This window comes from Sycon ciliatum, unplaced genomic scaffold (assembly GCF_964019385.1).
Source record: "Sycon ciliatum unplaced genomic scaffold, ocSycCili1.1 SCAFFOLD_1810, whole genome shotgun sequence".
NCBI classification, from domain to species: domain Eukaryota; kingdom Metazoa; phylum Porifera; class Calcarea; order Leucosolenida; family Sycettidae; genus Sycon; species Sycon ciliatum.
Genome location: NW_027044915.1, coordinates 1 through 15,000, shown reverse-complemented (window position 1 = coordinate 15,000; position 15,000 = coordinate 1). Strand labels below are relative to the sequence as shown.

Sequence of the window (15,000 nt, the reverse complement as noted above, 5' to 3'; positions counted from 1 at the left end):
AGTTTGATACATGGTCACCACACCACTGATGCACACAGTCTGATACATGATGACACCACACCACAGATGCACACAGGCTGATACATGGTGTCACCACACCACAGATGCACAGTCTGATACATGGCAGGCGCGTGCTCGGCGATGGGCACGGGGGCACGTGCACCCCCCAAAAATTTTAAATCTGGGTAATTGCAATTGTAATGTATGCAAATATGCTCTAAAATTCAAGAAAGGTTGCAAACAAATTGCAGAAAATTGCCGGGGGGGGGGCTCCCCTCGGCTCCCGTGCACCCCCCTAGTTGGGGGGCCGAGCACGCCCCTGCATGGTAACACCACACCACAGATGCACAGTCTGATACATGGTAACACCACACCACAGATGCATATAGTCTGGTACAGTACGGATCGGCTATAGAGTTGGTGTTTGATTTTCGTGAAAATATCACTATAGGCGATAAATTACTACAGGCGATATGCATACTTAGGTATGCCTGACACATGCGTGTATGGTGTCATTCGAATCAGTGCAGCGTGCAGAAGTGTGCTGTGCATGTGACTGTGCAGTACGCGCAGTGCAGAGCTACTTCCTGCGGAAACAAAAACTTCGTGACTTTTTGACATGAGTTTTCAAGGAGTTGCTGTGCTCAACAAATGTGTTCTTTTGGAAGAGAAACACTTCAACACATTCAATCGACATATCAACAATATCTACAGGATCGATTAGTGGGAGTAGAGTCTCAGTCTGGGTCGCCATCGCTCAACTCATCACCGCTGAAACCGTTGCAAGTGACAGGTCGATCGGCGCGTGATGTCGTATGTCACGGAGAAGCTTCTCCGCGTCCTTCATCGTCTTCGCTGTTACCTGAATGCCTTCTCCAACATCTCGGCGGAGACCACGGTAGCGCTTGAGCGCTGGTACTCATTACTGCCTCCGCTCTCGCTCGAGGATGCCCCGGAACAACAAGCACAGCCACCAACGCCAAACATTTCGAATTTCCTCCGAGGGATATCATAGTCGTACCAGCGCCTCCTGACTGCCGCGATCAGATCTCGCCATGTACGATGTAAATTTTTTTTATGATCATTACTATAGCCGATGAAAAATGTATGGAATAAAATCATTTTGACAAAGAAATCGTATCATTGTAGCTGATATATTACTATAGCCGATTATTACTATAGCCGATCCGATATGTATAGAAAGGGGTGGTTTACGAAATTGAGAATACGATCACTATAAGAGGTATATTACTATAGCCGACAACCATGTAGCCGATCCGCACTGTACATGGTCACCACACCACAGATGCACACAGTCTGATACATGGTAACACCACACTACAGATGCACACAGTCTGATACATGGTAACACCACACCACAGATGCACACAGTCTGATACATGGTAACACCACACCACAGATGCACACAGTCTGATACATGGTAACACCACACCACAGATGCACACAGTCTGATACATGGTAACACCACACCACAGATGCACACAGGCTGATACATGGTGACATCACACCACAGATGCACACAGTCTAATACATGGTGTCACCACACCACAGATGCACACAGGCTGATACATGGTGACATCACACCACAGATGCACACAGTCTAATACATGGTGTCACCACACCACAGATGCACGGGCTACGCCCCTGTGTATGTGCACATGCATGGTGGCTGAGGAACATGCATGTGGTGTATGCACTGCAAGTAGAGTACCTTATACCGGAAAATCCGTAGTAAGTATGGGTCCTGCTGCTGCTGCTGCTGCTGCTGCTGCTGCTGCTGGTGGTGGTGGTGGCTGGTGGCTGGTGATCATTTCTGTTACTCTCATTCTTGTTCTTGCGTGTCAGTTGAATTCCGGATACAAGACAGTGGTGATGGAGTAGAGGAAGCAGGTATCTATGCTGGTGTCACAATGCCTTCTCTAGAATTGCGCACGACAGAGAAAGGCTCTCTACTGCCAACTCAAAGAGAATGTCTGCAGCTGATGCACTGCACAGGAACTGTAAGTGCGGTAATAGGCAGTATCTGCTAGTAGCTGCATGCTGATGACCACAGCTATCTCAGGCTGATTACTGCGGGTATGTGTTCTGGCTATCTCAGGCTGTTTACTATGGTTACCATGTTTGTTTCCTGGTTGCCATGGCTACTTCCTGCTTATCTTGGCCATGCGCTGGTTGCCATGGTTACATGGTGGGTACCATGGCTATATGCTGGTCACCATGGTTATGTTCTGGCTACATCGTGGTTGCCTGAGACTAATGGCATGATGCTTGTAATGAGCTGACATTCTGATCCTGAATGGATTTGTTTCAATGCTTGTCGTGTGTTCTAGGATGGTAGATATCGACTTGCTGAAATACTTGCTGGATCAATGCTGGGACTTGAACTGTCAACATTAGCAGCAGTTGCCAGTGGACAGTTTGCCTCTGCACATGATAAGCTTGGTCGGAATCGCAATGATCTTGGCTTCAGGAAGTCGCACCTAACTGAAGAGTTCTTCCGTGAAGCTGTATCAGATCTGGGAGAACTCATTGAAGTCAAGCAGACAACTGTAAGTGCAGAAAAACCTGTAATGGCCACCACTCGGATATGGCGACCACTCGACCATGGCGACCACTCAGATAATGGCGAAAAATCAGATATGGTGACCACTCGACCTTGGCGACCACTTTTCCTTGTCACGGACGCGTTCAAAACAGCTCGGATAAGGCGACCCCTCGCTCAACGCAACCAACGATCACCCAGCCGCGACCGCGCTGCACCCTACTACCTACTAGTACATGGCAGATGTAGTGCACACATTACACTGTGCACCACATCATGGTAGATGTACATGCACACAATGCACTGTGCACCACATCATGGTAGATGTACATGCACACATTGCACTGTGCACCACATCATGGCAGATGTACATGCACACAATGCACTGTGCACCACATCATGGTACATGTACAGATCAGCGCAGAAAGTGTAGATGTACATGGTATATGCACGACACTTGACAGGTCTGAGGCCCCCAGGGACATGAGTCATGATATATATGGATAGTAGCATAGGTGTGTGCAGTGCCAAGGTGACCACTTTTTCTCGTCCCTTGACTGGTCACCTTAGACAGGTTTGACTGTACTAAGTAACAAAGCTGTTGTAACAGTTTTACACTTCTCCCATCTCTACTTACATGTATACAGTACTGTTTGGTTGCCGAAGAACTGGGTCTGGGGGTCAGCCTCGTAGCCTGTTTTCATGTACTACAGTATATGCACACTGGCAGTTGCAGTATATACATTGGTATGCTGTGCTTAGTAAAAATTCTAGCCAGGTTGTTCTTCGGCGCTCTGTTCTTCGGCGCTCCGTTCTTTGGCGCTCCGTTCTTCGGCGCTCCGTTCTTCGGCGCTCCATTCTTCGGCGCCTGACAGTATTGTGCATAAAGTATACATAGTAGTCACTAGTCACTAGTCACTTGTCACTTGTCACTTGTCACTAGTCACTAGTCACTAGTCACTTGTCACTTGTCACTAGTCACTAGTCACTAGTCATTTGTCACTAGTAGTCGCTATGTGTATGCGTGCGTGTACATGACTGTTGGTATATTATTGAAAGAAACACAACCAATCTACAACGAACGGACGCCAATTCATTTTGACAGAAAACGTTTCTCCGGAATTCACCAGTGACTGAGTAGAGAGAATAAATCAAGCAGCTCATGGTAGCAGAAGATGAGGCTACAAGTGACGGGCAGCTCATGGTAGCAGAAGATGAGGCTACAAGTGACGGGCACCTCATGGTAGCAGAAGATGAAGCTACTAAGTGACCGGTGTCCAAGCAGCAGCAAGGTGGGAGCTAGCGAAATGGTGTCAAGAACATCTAGCCAAGCGGAAAAAATAGGAAACAAACTTCAGACTGCAGACTCACACACTACGAAGAGGAGCAATGGTGCTGTTCTTCTCGCCATTTGACTGTCTCCCGCCTTGCTGCTGCTGCTTTGACACCTGTAGTAGCTGCATCTCCTGCTACCATGAGCTGCTTCATTCATTCTCCCTACTCATCTACCAGAAGTAGTCACTGATGATTTCTGGAGAGAAAAAAAGAACTTTCCTGTCAAAATGAATCGTTGTCCCTTGGTTGTGGATTGGTTGTGTTTTTGCAATAATTGCCTTCTTGCCTCCAACTAGAAATTTAAAGTTGGTATAGATTGTGGAAGTATTTTGAGTAGTGGAGCGAAAGGCGAGGGCTTGTTTCGCATTGGTACGTTCAACGTCCGTGGACTTACTTCAAATTTCAAAAAAAAACAACTTATTTCAGACCTCAATAAATACAGAGTTGGACTCTGCTGTCTTCAGGAGACTAAAATCTCCGAAGGCTACGATGGAAATATTGACAACTACCGTCTTCTGTGTCTCTCGTCGTCGTGTCGACATTATGGACTCGGATTCGTGGTGGAAAAGCAGTTACTGCACCGAATATATAGATATTGGCAGGTGTCGGACCGTATCGACGTGCTACAGTTATGGCTCTCCGGGAGAACGCTGTGCTCATTTGTGAATGTCTACGCCCCGACGTCAACACGCGTTGCAGCAGACCATTCATGCCTAGACGAGTTCTACAACAGCTTGCTGGAAACAATTCAAAAACTAAGGTCTTCATCGCTGCTGTTCCTGATGGGAGACTTCAACGCAAAACTTGGGAAACGACCACCCAGTGACTGCCACTCCATATCCTATGCTGGTTCACACTCAAGGGGCCATCGCAACTACAGCGGCCAGACTTTGGCTGATTTCGCGTCCAGCAATTACCTATTTGCCTTTAACACGGCGTTTCAGCACCGTGCAGAACATATCACCACATGGACAGGCTGGCGCCACAACCCTAGTGGAGGTCCACCTTTACCCATTTACAACCAAATAGATTATATCCTTTGCCGTCACAGTGAAAGGTTTGTGGTGACGGATGCCAGATCATACGCCGGGACAAGCTTAGAAAGCGATCACCGTCTTGTGCTGGCAAACCTCAACCTGACAAAGTTGTACAAGAAGCTCAAGAGGCCCCCAGTAGCCATATCCAGCAATGCAAAATTCAATATATTGGAATTTAGTGACCCGACCAAGAAAGCAAAGTACAGAGAGGCTATCAACGAACATCTACAGGACCTCGGCAGAGAGTAGGAAGGTGTCGGTGCAGAGCAACATCTGCAGCATATTGTGAACGCTATGAGTGAGGCAGCAAACACATCGGTGGGCCGCGTCCCTAAAACAAACAAGACGCATAGAAATGGCTTCAGCGGGGAAATTGAAAAGCTAGCAGCAGAGAAACGCAAACTGCGTCTCGACATTACGGTGTGCAGAGATGGAACGAAGGTAAAAGAAATGAAAACACAACGCAACAGGCTGGCACACCAAATTCGCCGGGAATGCCTCAAGTTAGCATTGACTCGACTGGACGAACGTGTAGCTGAAATAGACCAAATGAAAGACGACGCAAAAATGTTCAAAGCAACACGACTACTGCGCCGACAGCAGCAGTCACCAGTTGTGGTTGAAGACTCTGATGGCAAACTCATTGCACAACCTAGTGAATCAGTCGAAGCATTAAGGCAACACTTCCGTGCTATATTCTGTGATCCTGCTCTGGAGTCATCTAGGCTCTTACGGACAGAGGAAGACCTTAAAAACCCTATAAAGCAGACAGAGGTACATGCCGCAGCTAAGCGCTTGAATAATGGCCGAGCTTCGGGACCAGATGGGATACCTGCTGAACTTATCAAATATGGAACACCAGCACTGTTCTCGAACATTGCCACTACATTCAACAATTATGCCAAAGACAAATCACTCAAGCTAGGCGATGGGCTACTGATCCCGATACCAAAGCCGGGAAAGAAAAGAGGTCCTCCTGGAAATGTAAGGCCAGTTACCCTGTTGAACACCCTACGGAAACTTCTTTCATTGGTCATCCTGACGCGGATCAAGCCAGCTATCAACGGGTACTTGTCACTGAACCAGAGCGGGTTCCGGTCAGGGAGAAGTACTGGAGACGTGGTATATAGCTATCGGTGGTTATCAGCAAGATGCCAACGGGTTGCGTCGGAGATCTCAATCTTAGGCATTGATATGTCAAAGGCATTTAACACTATATCGAGGGTCAGGCTGGTCGATATACTGTCATCAGTCATTGATCATGATGAGCTGCACATCATCCGGTGCCTTCTGACAGACACCACAATAAAAGTAAAGCTGAATAACATTCTCAGCCAACCATTAGTCACACATAATGGAACCCCACAAGGTGATTCTCTATCGCCAGTCCTGTTTACTGTCTACCTCGAGGCTGCATTGAGGTTGATTCGAGAGCGACTCTCACCGCGACCAGCATTGGATATTCAGCTTCAATTGCCCAATGAAACAGCGTATGCGGATGACGTAGACTTCATCAGCACCAGCCTACAATATTTGCACGACAATCAACCCATACTATCATCCTTGTTAGCGGAATACAATTTAAAAATGAATGAAGCCAAAAACGAATATTATTTATTATACGCATTCCCGCGTTGAAGTGTAGCAGCAGTATGCTGCGTCCACAGCTTCGCTTATGCAGAATGGCTTGGGTGAGAGGAGAGGGGAGAGAAAGCAACAAGGCAACCAACATCTATGAAATTGGTCACAATAACATGAAGAGAACCAACCTACATATGCATGATTCCACAAGAATGGAGACGACCAAATATAATGGCTATAATCATTGTGCCACAAAACCGGTACACAGGAGATCTGACGACAATGTAACGAAACATAAAACTCAGTTACTCAATACAGGTTCCACTAAATTACAAGAGAACAACGCTACAACGTTAGAATTGCCGCTAAATTATCGCAAGTGTAGAGAACGAGTCCAATACAAATGAAAACCATGAACAGACTGTCCTGAAGTTATTTTGGGAACAAATTGTACTACATGACTGTACTTGCTGATACTGACGCTGACGGAACACGAATTTGAGTTGAATACTCACGAAGTCTTGTACATGCACATCATTATGCGCCGGTGTTGCGGAGTAAGCAGGTACGTCAGTCACCAATCCAGCTTCAGCTCCACGCTCGCTTCAGCAGAATGTTGCCCGCGTTTGCTTTGCCTCCACACGGATAGACGACCAGCGCAGAGTCCCGCAGCTCCGTGGCCGTAAGGTCTTGATATTCGCCGTTAGCGCCGTCAAGTCTCAGTCCACCTCTCACACCAAGCCGCCCTATAAAAATCTTTCTCTCTCCATTGGAGTGCTCCCCAGTTGCGCGAGGAGACTAGAGAAATTCCTCCGGTGAGCGAGGAAGAAGAGCGGAGTTACCCAACTCAACCTTTTAACCGAATATACTACAATTAAAAGAGAAAAGGACAGAGTAGACGAGCGATGGCGGAACACGGTCAAACTGGGATCGATGCTTGGAGTGGAGGAAGATATCAGTCGGAGAAAACGTCTAGCAACATGTGCCTTACATCAGCTGTGGGTGATATGGCTAAGAGGTAACCATGCCCGTGAACCCCTTCGGATTAGGTTATACAGCAGCTTTATTCTCCCAATACTTCTTTATAACTGCGGAACATGGAGCCTGACAGAGACTCAAGAAAAGAAACTTGACTCGTTCCACCGCCAGCAGTTACGAGCAGTCGTAGGGGTCAAATATCCCCGTATAATACGCAATGAAGCACTGTACAAGCGCACTGGCTCCAAGCCACTCAGCAGAATCATCCAGTCTGCTAGGTGGAGAATGCTTGGCCACATGCTTCGACTAGACACCTCATCCCCGGTCCAGCAGGCTATGTCAGCATACTTTCAACCAGGAAGCTCAGGGTTCCGAGGCCGCCCGAGAACAACCCTCCCGCGATCTATCAACAACGACCTGAAAAATTCCAGATCCACAAACTCCCTCACATCACACGAGGATCTAGTTGCACTGAGGCAGCTTGCCCAGGATCGTCGAAAGTGGAAGGAACTAATGTGTGCTGTGTGTAGTGGCTGAAGTTATACAATTACACTAGATACTCTAACAATAATATCGGATACAATTACACTAGATACTCTAGATACTAGATACTCTAACAATTTTACGTCACTAATTATGATAATAATTACCACATCAAATGCTGCAGAGACCTATCCAGAATCGGCAATATGCTGGCCCTGGCCTGGAGATCTGCAACTGCAATCGGTTTCTACTTTGCAATATTAACGGATTAGTCCCTTTGTCGATTGATGGATCAATCGGAACCAACGCATTCGTCACTCCGATTAGTAACTTCGGCTCTGCTCTGTTTTGTTTTGAACTGTATACGTATGTTTAACTCATTGTATTTCTTTGTATTCTGTATCTCGTTATCGTTATCTTTTCCTCTAGCCCTCTCGCTTAGGATGAGCTTTCTTTTTTATGGCAGCTTAAGCGAAGGCTATATACCTGCTTTATGCAGGTTGATGCCAACGCGAACAAGCAAAATAATAATAATAGATGGTGTAAGGTCAAGATATGCAAGACACTCGTAGTGCACGGTCCCAGGGCCAACTAAAGAGTGTGTTCCTAGTACACCGGCCTGAACACAGTAACCTGTCTAACTCAGTCTTGTTGTTGTTGTTGTTGTTGTTGTTGTTGTTGTTGTTGTTGTTGTTGTTGTTGTTGTTGTTGTTGTTGTTGTTGTTGTTGTTGTTGTTGTTGTTGTTGTTGTTGTTGTTGTTGTTTTTGTTGTTGTTGTTGTTGTTGTTGTTGTTGTTGTTGTTGTTGTTGTTGTTGTTGTTGTGTGTGTGTGTGTTTGTGTACCCATGGTGGTAGGTGGATTCCCGTACTAGCATTCTGTCCGACATGACCAAATCACAGCTGAACAAGATTGTTGGACATATTGCATTCGATATCTCCGTTCAGAACAATGGTATGTATGTAGTGCCTCCTCCTTCTCCTCCTTCTCCTCCTCTCTGTCTCTCTCCCTCATCCTGGGTGTCATGGGCTTTGTAGCTTGTGATAGCAATATGCGGTTTTGTGATCATCTTAAAATGTTTATGACACTTGTCTATGTATTTGACAGTGTTGCGCAATGAAATCTGATTGCGTGAGTCAAACACATGCCAACACTGATATATCGCGTGAGTCAAAAACATGCCAACACTGATATTATGAGCTGATACTGGGCGCAAACTTGACATGCCTGATTAGTTTACATAGAAAAGTACGGTACTGTATGCTCAGTATTTTCCAGTTCAGTTCTCTCTCTCACACAAAACCTCTTAGTTGCCACAGCACGGGTGTTTGCAGTGCATGAACTCTGGCCAGTCGTCCCCGTACGCAAAATGCGTACGCATTTGGATCTACCGTACATTTCCTCGTGTTTTGGGTGAAACTGAACGGTACGACGCTGTCGATTTGGGCCTGAATTTGCCCTGAACCAGCCGCTATCGAAGTGAAATTAGATGTTTTGAAGGCCACATGGGAACACTGCGGCCATGTCTTCTTTCTTGCGTCGTTTTTTTGAAAATCAGTGTTTTTGAGCTCGTAGTTTCGTCGTCGTTGTGGAATGGCCCCGCGTACATTCTCCTTGGAATACCAAAGTCGCACCCCCGTTTCTTACATTACTAGGAGTTTTGCCGGCAGCCACGATAGTTTTTATCCCTGCTTCCATAAGTCCTTTCATTGAACAGCCGAACGAAACGTTGTGGCTCGCCTTAGTTTTTTTGTGGCGCGGGGGTCTCAAGTTTGTCACTTTGAGTTGGACACAACAACCACATCAACACCTCAAAGGACCCAAAACCAAGAGAGCAAAGTATTTCAACGTTGCGATTTTGCCTGGCCTACTGTGAAGATGGAGACTTTTACTCGGTAGCAGATACTCGTATCAATAAGCTGGGAGGGAGAGCGTGGCGAGTAAAGTGTTGGGATGAAAAGAGCCACATTCTCTCTCCCAAAAGGTCGTTCCTACACACTTGCTCTACCCAGAACTGCTGAAGGCTAGATTTTGCATGCCTGAATCTGCACGTGCGAGATTCGCATCCGCCGCGCACATAGGCAGAGTCGAAATGTTTGCACTCTCGGATTTGCTGCCATCTTGACGAGTTGCCACTGCGAAACCGTGACCCGTGACAGTCAGTGTACTAGAATTGCCGGACCCTGGTCCATAGTATACCATAAGTTTGTTTTTCTCACTGCTATTCAACTCCAATCACTTTAGGTGGTGAAACAAGAACCATTCCAATGGTGATGAAGTCGAAGTCCACAGACCGTGAGACATGCAATGTCCTGAATCGTCTTGCTCAAGCTTGTGGTCTGGAGCTTGCTCAACAGTATGAATCATTCAAGATGGACCTTGGTTTTCGGTTAGTCACCCTCAGCCATGATCGCTGTGGTGTGCTGTTTGCTGTAGACTGGGATCTGCTTGCCATTCCGTTGAGCTCATGTACACCATTGGTTATGTATGTACATCAGTGGTTATTCATGTATGCACGCTGTGTTTATTCATGTGGGAACACTGTGGTTTTATGTACACGGTCCAACAGTTGTTGCTGTCTGGAAAGTTCAACATGCACAGTGACAGTGTATCAACATGCACAGTGACAGTGTATCTACAGTGACAGTGACAGTGTATCTACAGTGACAGTGTATCTACATGCACAGTGTATCAACATGCACAGTGTATCAACATGCACAGTGACAGTGTATCAACATGCACAGTGTATCTACATGCACAGTGTATCAACATGCACAGTGTATCAACATGCACAGTGACAGTGTATCAACATGCACAGTGTATCAACATGCACAGTGACAGTGTATCAACATGCACAGTGTATCAACATGCACAGTGACAGTGTATCAACATGCACAGTGACAGTGTATCAACATGCACAGTGTATCAACATGCACAGTGACAGTGTATCTACATGCACAGTGACAGTGTATCAACATGCACAGTGTATCAACATGCACAGTGTATCAACATGCACAGTGTATCAACATGCACAGTGTATCAACATGCACAGTGTATCAACATGCACAGTGTATCAACATGCACAGTGACAGTGTATCAACATGCACAGTGTATCAACATGCACAGTGACAGTGTATCAACATGCACAGTGTATCAACATGCACAGTGACAGTGTATCAACATGCACAGTGTATCAACATGCACAGTGACAGTGTATCAACATGCACAGTGTATCTACATGCACAGTGTATCAACATGCACAGTGTATCAACATGCACAGTGACAGTGTATCAACATGCACAGTGTATCAACATGCACAGTGACAGTGTATCAACATGCACAGTGTATCAACATGCACAGTGACAGTGTATCAACATGCACAGTGTATCAACATGCACAGTGACAGTGTATCAACATGCACAGTGTATCAACATGCACAGTGACAGTGTATCAACATGCACAGTGTATCAACATGCACAGTGTATCAACATGCACAGTGACAGTGTATCAACATGCACAGTGTATCAACATGCACAGTGACAGTGTATCTACATGACTGTACACTTACAGGGCAGTTCATGAAGTCACTGTGTAAATAGATAATAATGATAAACCAACCCCTTTTTTGGACTTGAGATCACTGTTTGTCTTTTTCATCTTTACTCATTCTTTCTTCAAACAGGAACTGCCACATCCGTGAGCTGGAAATGCTCCGGATCACCGATCCTCGTTTCACAAGGATTTCACCAAAGACGTTCTACATCAAGCAGACTACTGAGAAGGTACTAGCGTATTTTTCCTGTTGTAAGTTTTCCGGTTGTAAGTCGACCTTTTACGACTAAAATAGAAGGAGAAAGTGTGGGGGTCGACTTACAACCGGGATTCGACTTAAAACCGGGAACTATCAGTATCTTACAAAAATGACCGACACTGCATGCACGAGTGCATGATGTGTACACATTTTTGCCAGTTTATCGGCCTTTTTCAAGGATTGGGACGTTATACCCTCCAATAATGAATGGTTACATGATTTGTTGATATGTTAGTAGCAGAGAGTAGTTAGTAGTGCTTCGTTGGGTGAAAACTTTAAAAAACGCAGAATTGAGACCTCCGGATACGGGGTCGACCTATGACCGGGGTCGACTTACAACCAGTAAAATACGGTAACTAACTAGTCTAGGATAGATGTCCAGCTGCATTAAAGGGGAACTCCACGAAAAAATGAAACTTTGATAACCTGTAGTGTTTCGGGCGCTGAGTCGAATGGTCTTGGTCCGAAGTCTCTACGACGAAGCGTTCTTGAGATATTTCACTTTGAAATTGCAAAAACGGGGGCCGCGCCCTGACGTCATGCGGCCATTTGGTTACATCATCACGGGCTGCCTACGTCATTGTGGCAAAGTCGTTTCTCTTCGCCAGTCTACAAGCACTAATTTTAGTTGGTATTTCAAGGGAAGATGGGCGATTCCGAACAATCCTCTGTCCCCAGCAATGAAGGCAGCGATGCTGAGGCCAGTGAGGACGACCAACAGCCCACCGCCGCGTATGGTTGGGGCAGGGAGCCCAGATACTCTGCTGAGGAGCTGCCATCGCGTGTAACAAATGTGGAGGAAGAAGATGCGTCAGCAGCTGCGTCCGACAGAAGACGAGTAGCTTGGCCACCAGAATCTCGATTCGTTTGGGACTCCGACTGGTGCGAGCGTGGACAAAAGTGTATAGCCATGCCCAGCCCGCGGGAATGATTTTGCTGGTAGGATGCTGCCGTCGCTGTCGACAAGACGGCCCAAGGTTTCTTGCGTAGCGGACCTCGCAGATTACGAGATCGTATCCTTGCATTAGGCTGTGCTCATCACTGCTCTTCGAGGTTATCTCGACATGCAGAAGCCGCCAATGCCAGTGACAGAAGAGTCTGACATTAGGTAAGCCTCAATTAGTTTGCCTTGACTTGTCTTGTGAGGATCGCGTATCAGCATGATACACATATTCTTATTTTTTGGGGGAAATTTATTGTTGTCAGGCGCACTACAGTAGGCGTCGCACAAGAAAGACATTGTACTGGTAGTTATCACAAGTTTCATGCATGACACAAACAAATTTCTCTTTGCTCCGAGTATGTCTTGACTTATCTTGTGAGGATCGATGCGCGTAATGTTTTGTGTGTAACTAATTATTGTTGTCAGGCATAGCACGAACAACGTTGTTCTGTACTATAGACCGTGCTATCACAAGTTTTCATGCATGACTCACATTTGTCTTTGTCATTTTCCCTTGGATTGGTACAAGATCTACAAAGTATGGTAGGTAGTGTTCTGTTGGTGAAGAGAGCACTGCACACAGTTTATGAGCACCATGGGTGCATTTGATCACACCCGAACCCATACTTTATCGTTTCAAGCGATAGACTTTGTCAATAAACTCGTTTTCTAGTATACCATGGCATGCAACGTACAAGCGTGGGGTCAAGAAAGCGTACACCAAAATAATGCACAAATTCTGGCAGGAGAGCAAGAAATCTGTACTTTCTGACCAAGACATCTCTGTACTAGTAGGTAATCGAACGCGTCCTAATCAGTATTAATCCCCCAGATCATTGGAATTCAATTTGAAATCAGCAATTATGGTAAATTCTACAAGACCCTCCATCTTTGTACCAGTGGACACTAAATTAGTATGGCGCGCGCACTGAAAGTGCAGGTAGGTACCGGTAGGTGCAATACAGCGCATATGTAGAGTAAATGAGTATTTGACTATAATAATTATTACGGTACAGCAATGTGGTATGTGTACAAGCACTCATCATACACATTCCATATGACATTCTGTGTTTGTGTAGATCTCTACGCTATGCGGCACACAGGCAGTACACACTATGTACACGGCAAATTGGGCAAGCACGTTCGTTGTCGTCTTCCAGCCTGCGTTGTGAATACCATCAGGCAAAGATATCCAAATCCTGCACCACCTCAGCCTTCTCAGGAGGCTTCCACCTGGAATTTGGCAGGGAAACACGCTTCTCCAAGGCAGGAACATGGAGGTTGCCATTTGCAACCGCTACCACCTCACACATGAGCTTGTCAACATACTCATAGCTCTTTCTGTCGTATAATTTTCTATTTGGCCACAGTCTTCTTTATGCTTTGAGAACTGGACTTTATACCTTCCTATCGCGGTCTTTTTGGTTGTGCTGTGGCGACGGTTGACATTGACGTCGTCAAGAGCTGCGAGATGTGCGTGTCCAATCATCCCCAGAATTGAGGAACGAATGCGTTTGAGAATGTAGTTTGGCATGACACTGTGATATACCTGCATGGCAAAAAGAATGTGGAGAAAACACACTTGCTTAGACAATATACTGCTGTATGAGAAAATGGAAACTTCACCGTACAGGACGACTCTTGTTCTCAATTGCATTGTTCGTTTCATTCCCTGTGTTGCCCATAAGAGACGGGAGCAAAAATGTTCAGCAGATGTTTGTTGTCTTCTGGCGTGGAGTGGCGGCGTCATTAGATGTACACATAGTCATTTCACTAAGTATACCACTACTACAGCATATGTACTATCCTTAGGCTAGCGTGCGTGCGAGTGAGTTTGAGTATGTGGGTGCGTATGTGTGTGTGTTGTTGTGTTTGTGTGTGTGCACGCACACGCACGCGCGCACATGTGGGTGAAGGTGTGAGTGCATGTGTATAATATGTGTAGTTCCCACTGTATTCCTTGCACAATAGGTCTTCACTTACTTTTCTTTCGCATACAACCAGAACCCATTCCTTGTTCGAAATTAGATTTTTTTTGGCCTGGTGATCCCGCAAGCGTGGAACTCGGAGTGTAATATATTTTTGTTTCACTTTACTTGCACTATTCCAAGGCTGTCCAGACTTCTAACAATTGCTCTGAGTGATATGGTATTCATGCAACCATGCCTAGAAGTAGGGTAGCTGTTATAAATAGAGACATATCCACGCAATCAACTTACACTGGTTCAGTTTGGCAGGATTGGTGAGACAGTTCGTCGTGCATGCTGCCTG

At 46.0% G+C, this 15,000-nt stretch overlaps 1 protein-coding gene and 1 long non-coding RNA gene across 2 annotated transcripts in view; both read left to right on the top strand.

Moving 5' to 3' along the window:
- Positions 1-11,832, top strand: part of LOC135830728 (uncharacterized) — an 18,134-nt gene extending 6,302 nt beyond the window's left edge. Inside the window, exons 3-7 of the mRNA XM_065342951.1 lie at positions 1,867-2,021; positions 2,352-2,570; positions 8,833-8,929; positions 10,220-10,364; positions 11,658-11,832. Of these exons, the coding sequence (XP_065199023.1) occupies positions 1,867-2,021; positions 2,352-2,570; positions 8,833-8,929; positions 10,220-10,364; positions 11,658-11,817 (776 nt within the window). The 3' untranslated portion in view covers positions 11,818-11,832. The remainder of the gene's footprint in view (positions 1-1,866; positions 2,022-2,351; positions 2,571-8,832; positions 8,930-10,219; positions 10,365-11,657) is intronic.
- Positions 11,833-12,246: 414 nt separating this feature from the next.
- Positions 12,247-14,137, top strand: LOC135830729 (uncharacterized). Its single transcript, XR_010556098.1, has 2 exons — positions 12,247-12,894; positions 13,809-14,137. It is a non-coding gene; the product is annotated as an uncharacterized LOC135830729 (long non-coding RNA).
- The last annotated feature ends 863 nt before the right edge of the window (positions 14,138-15,000 follow it).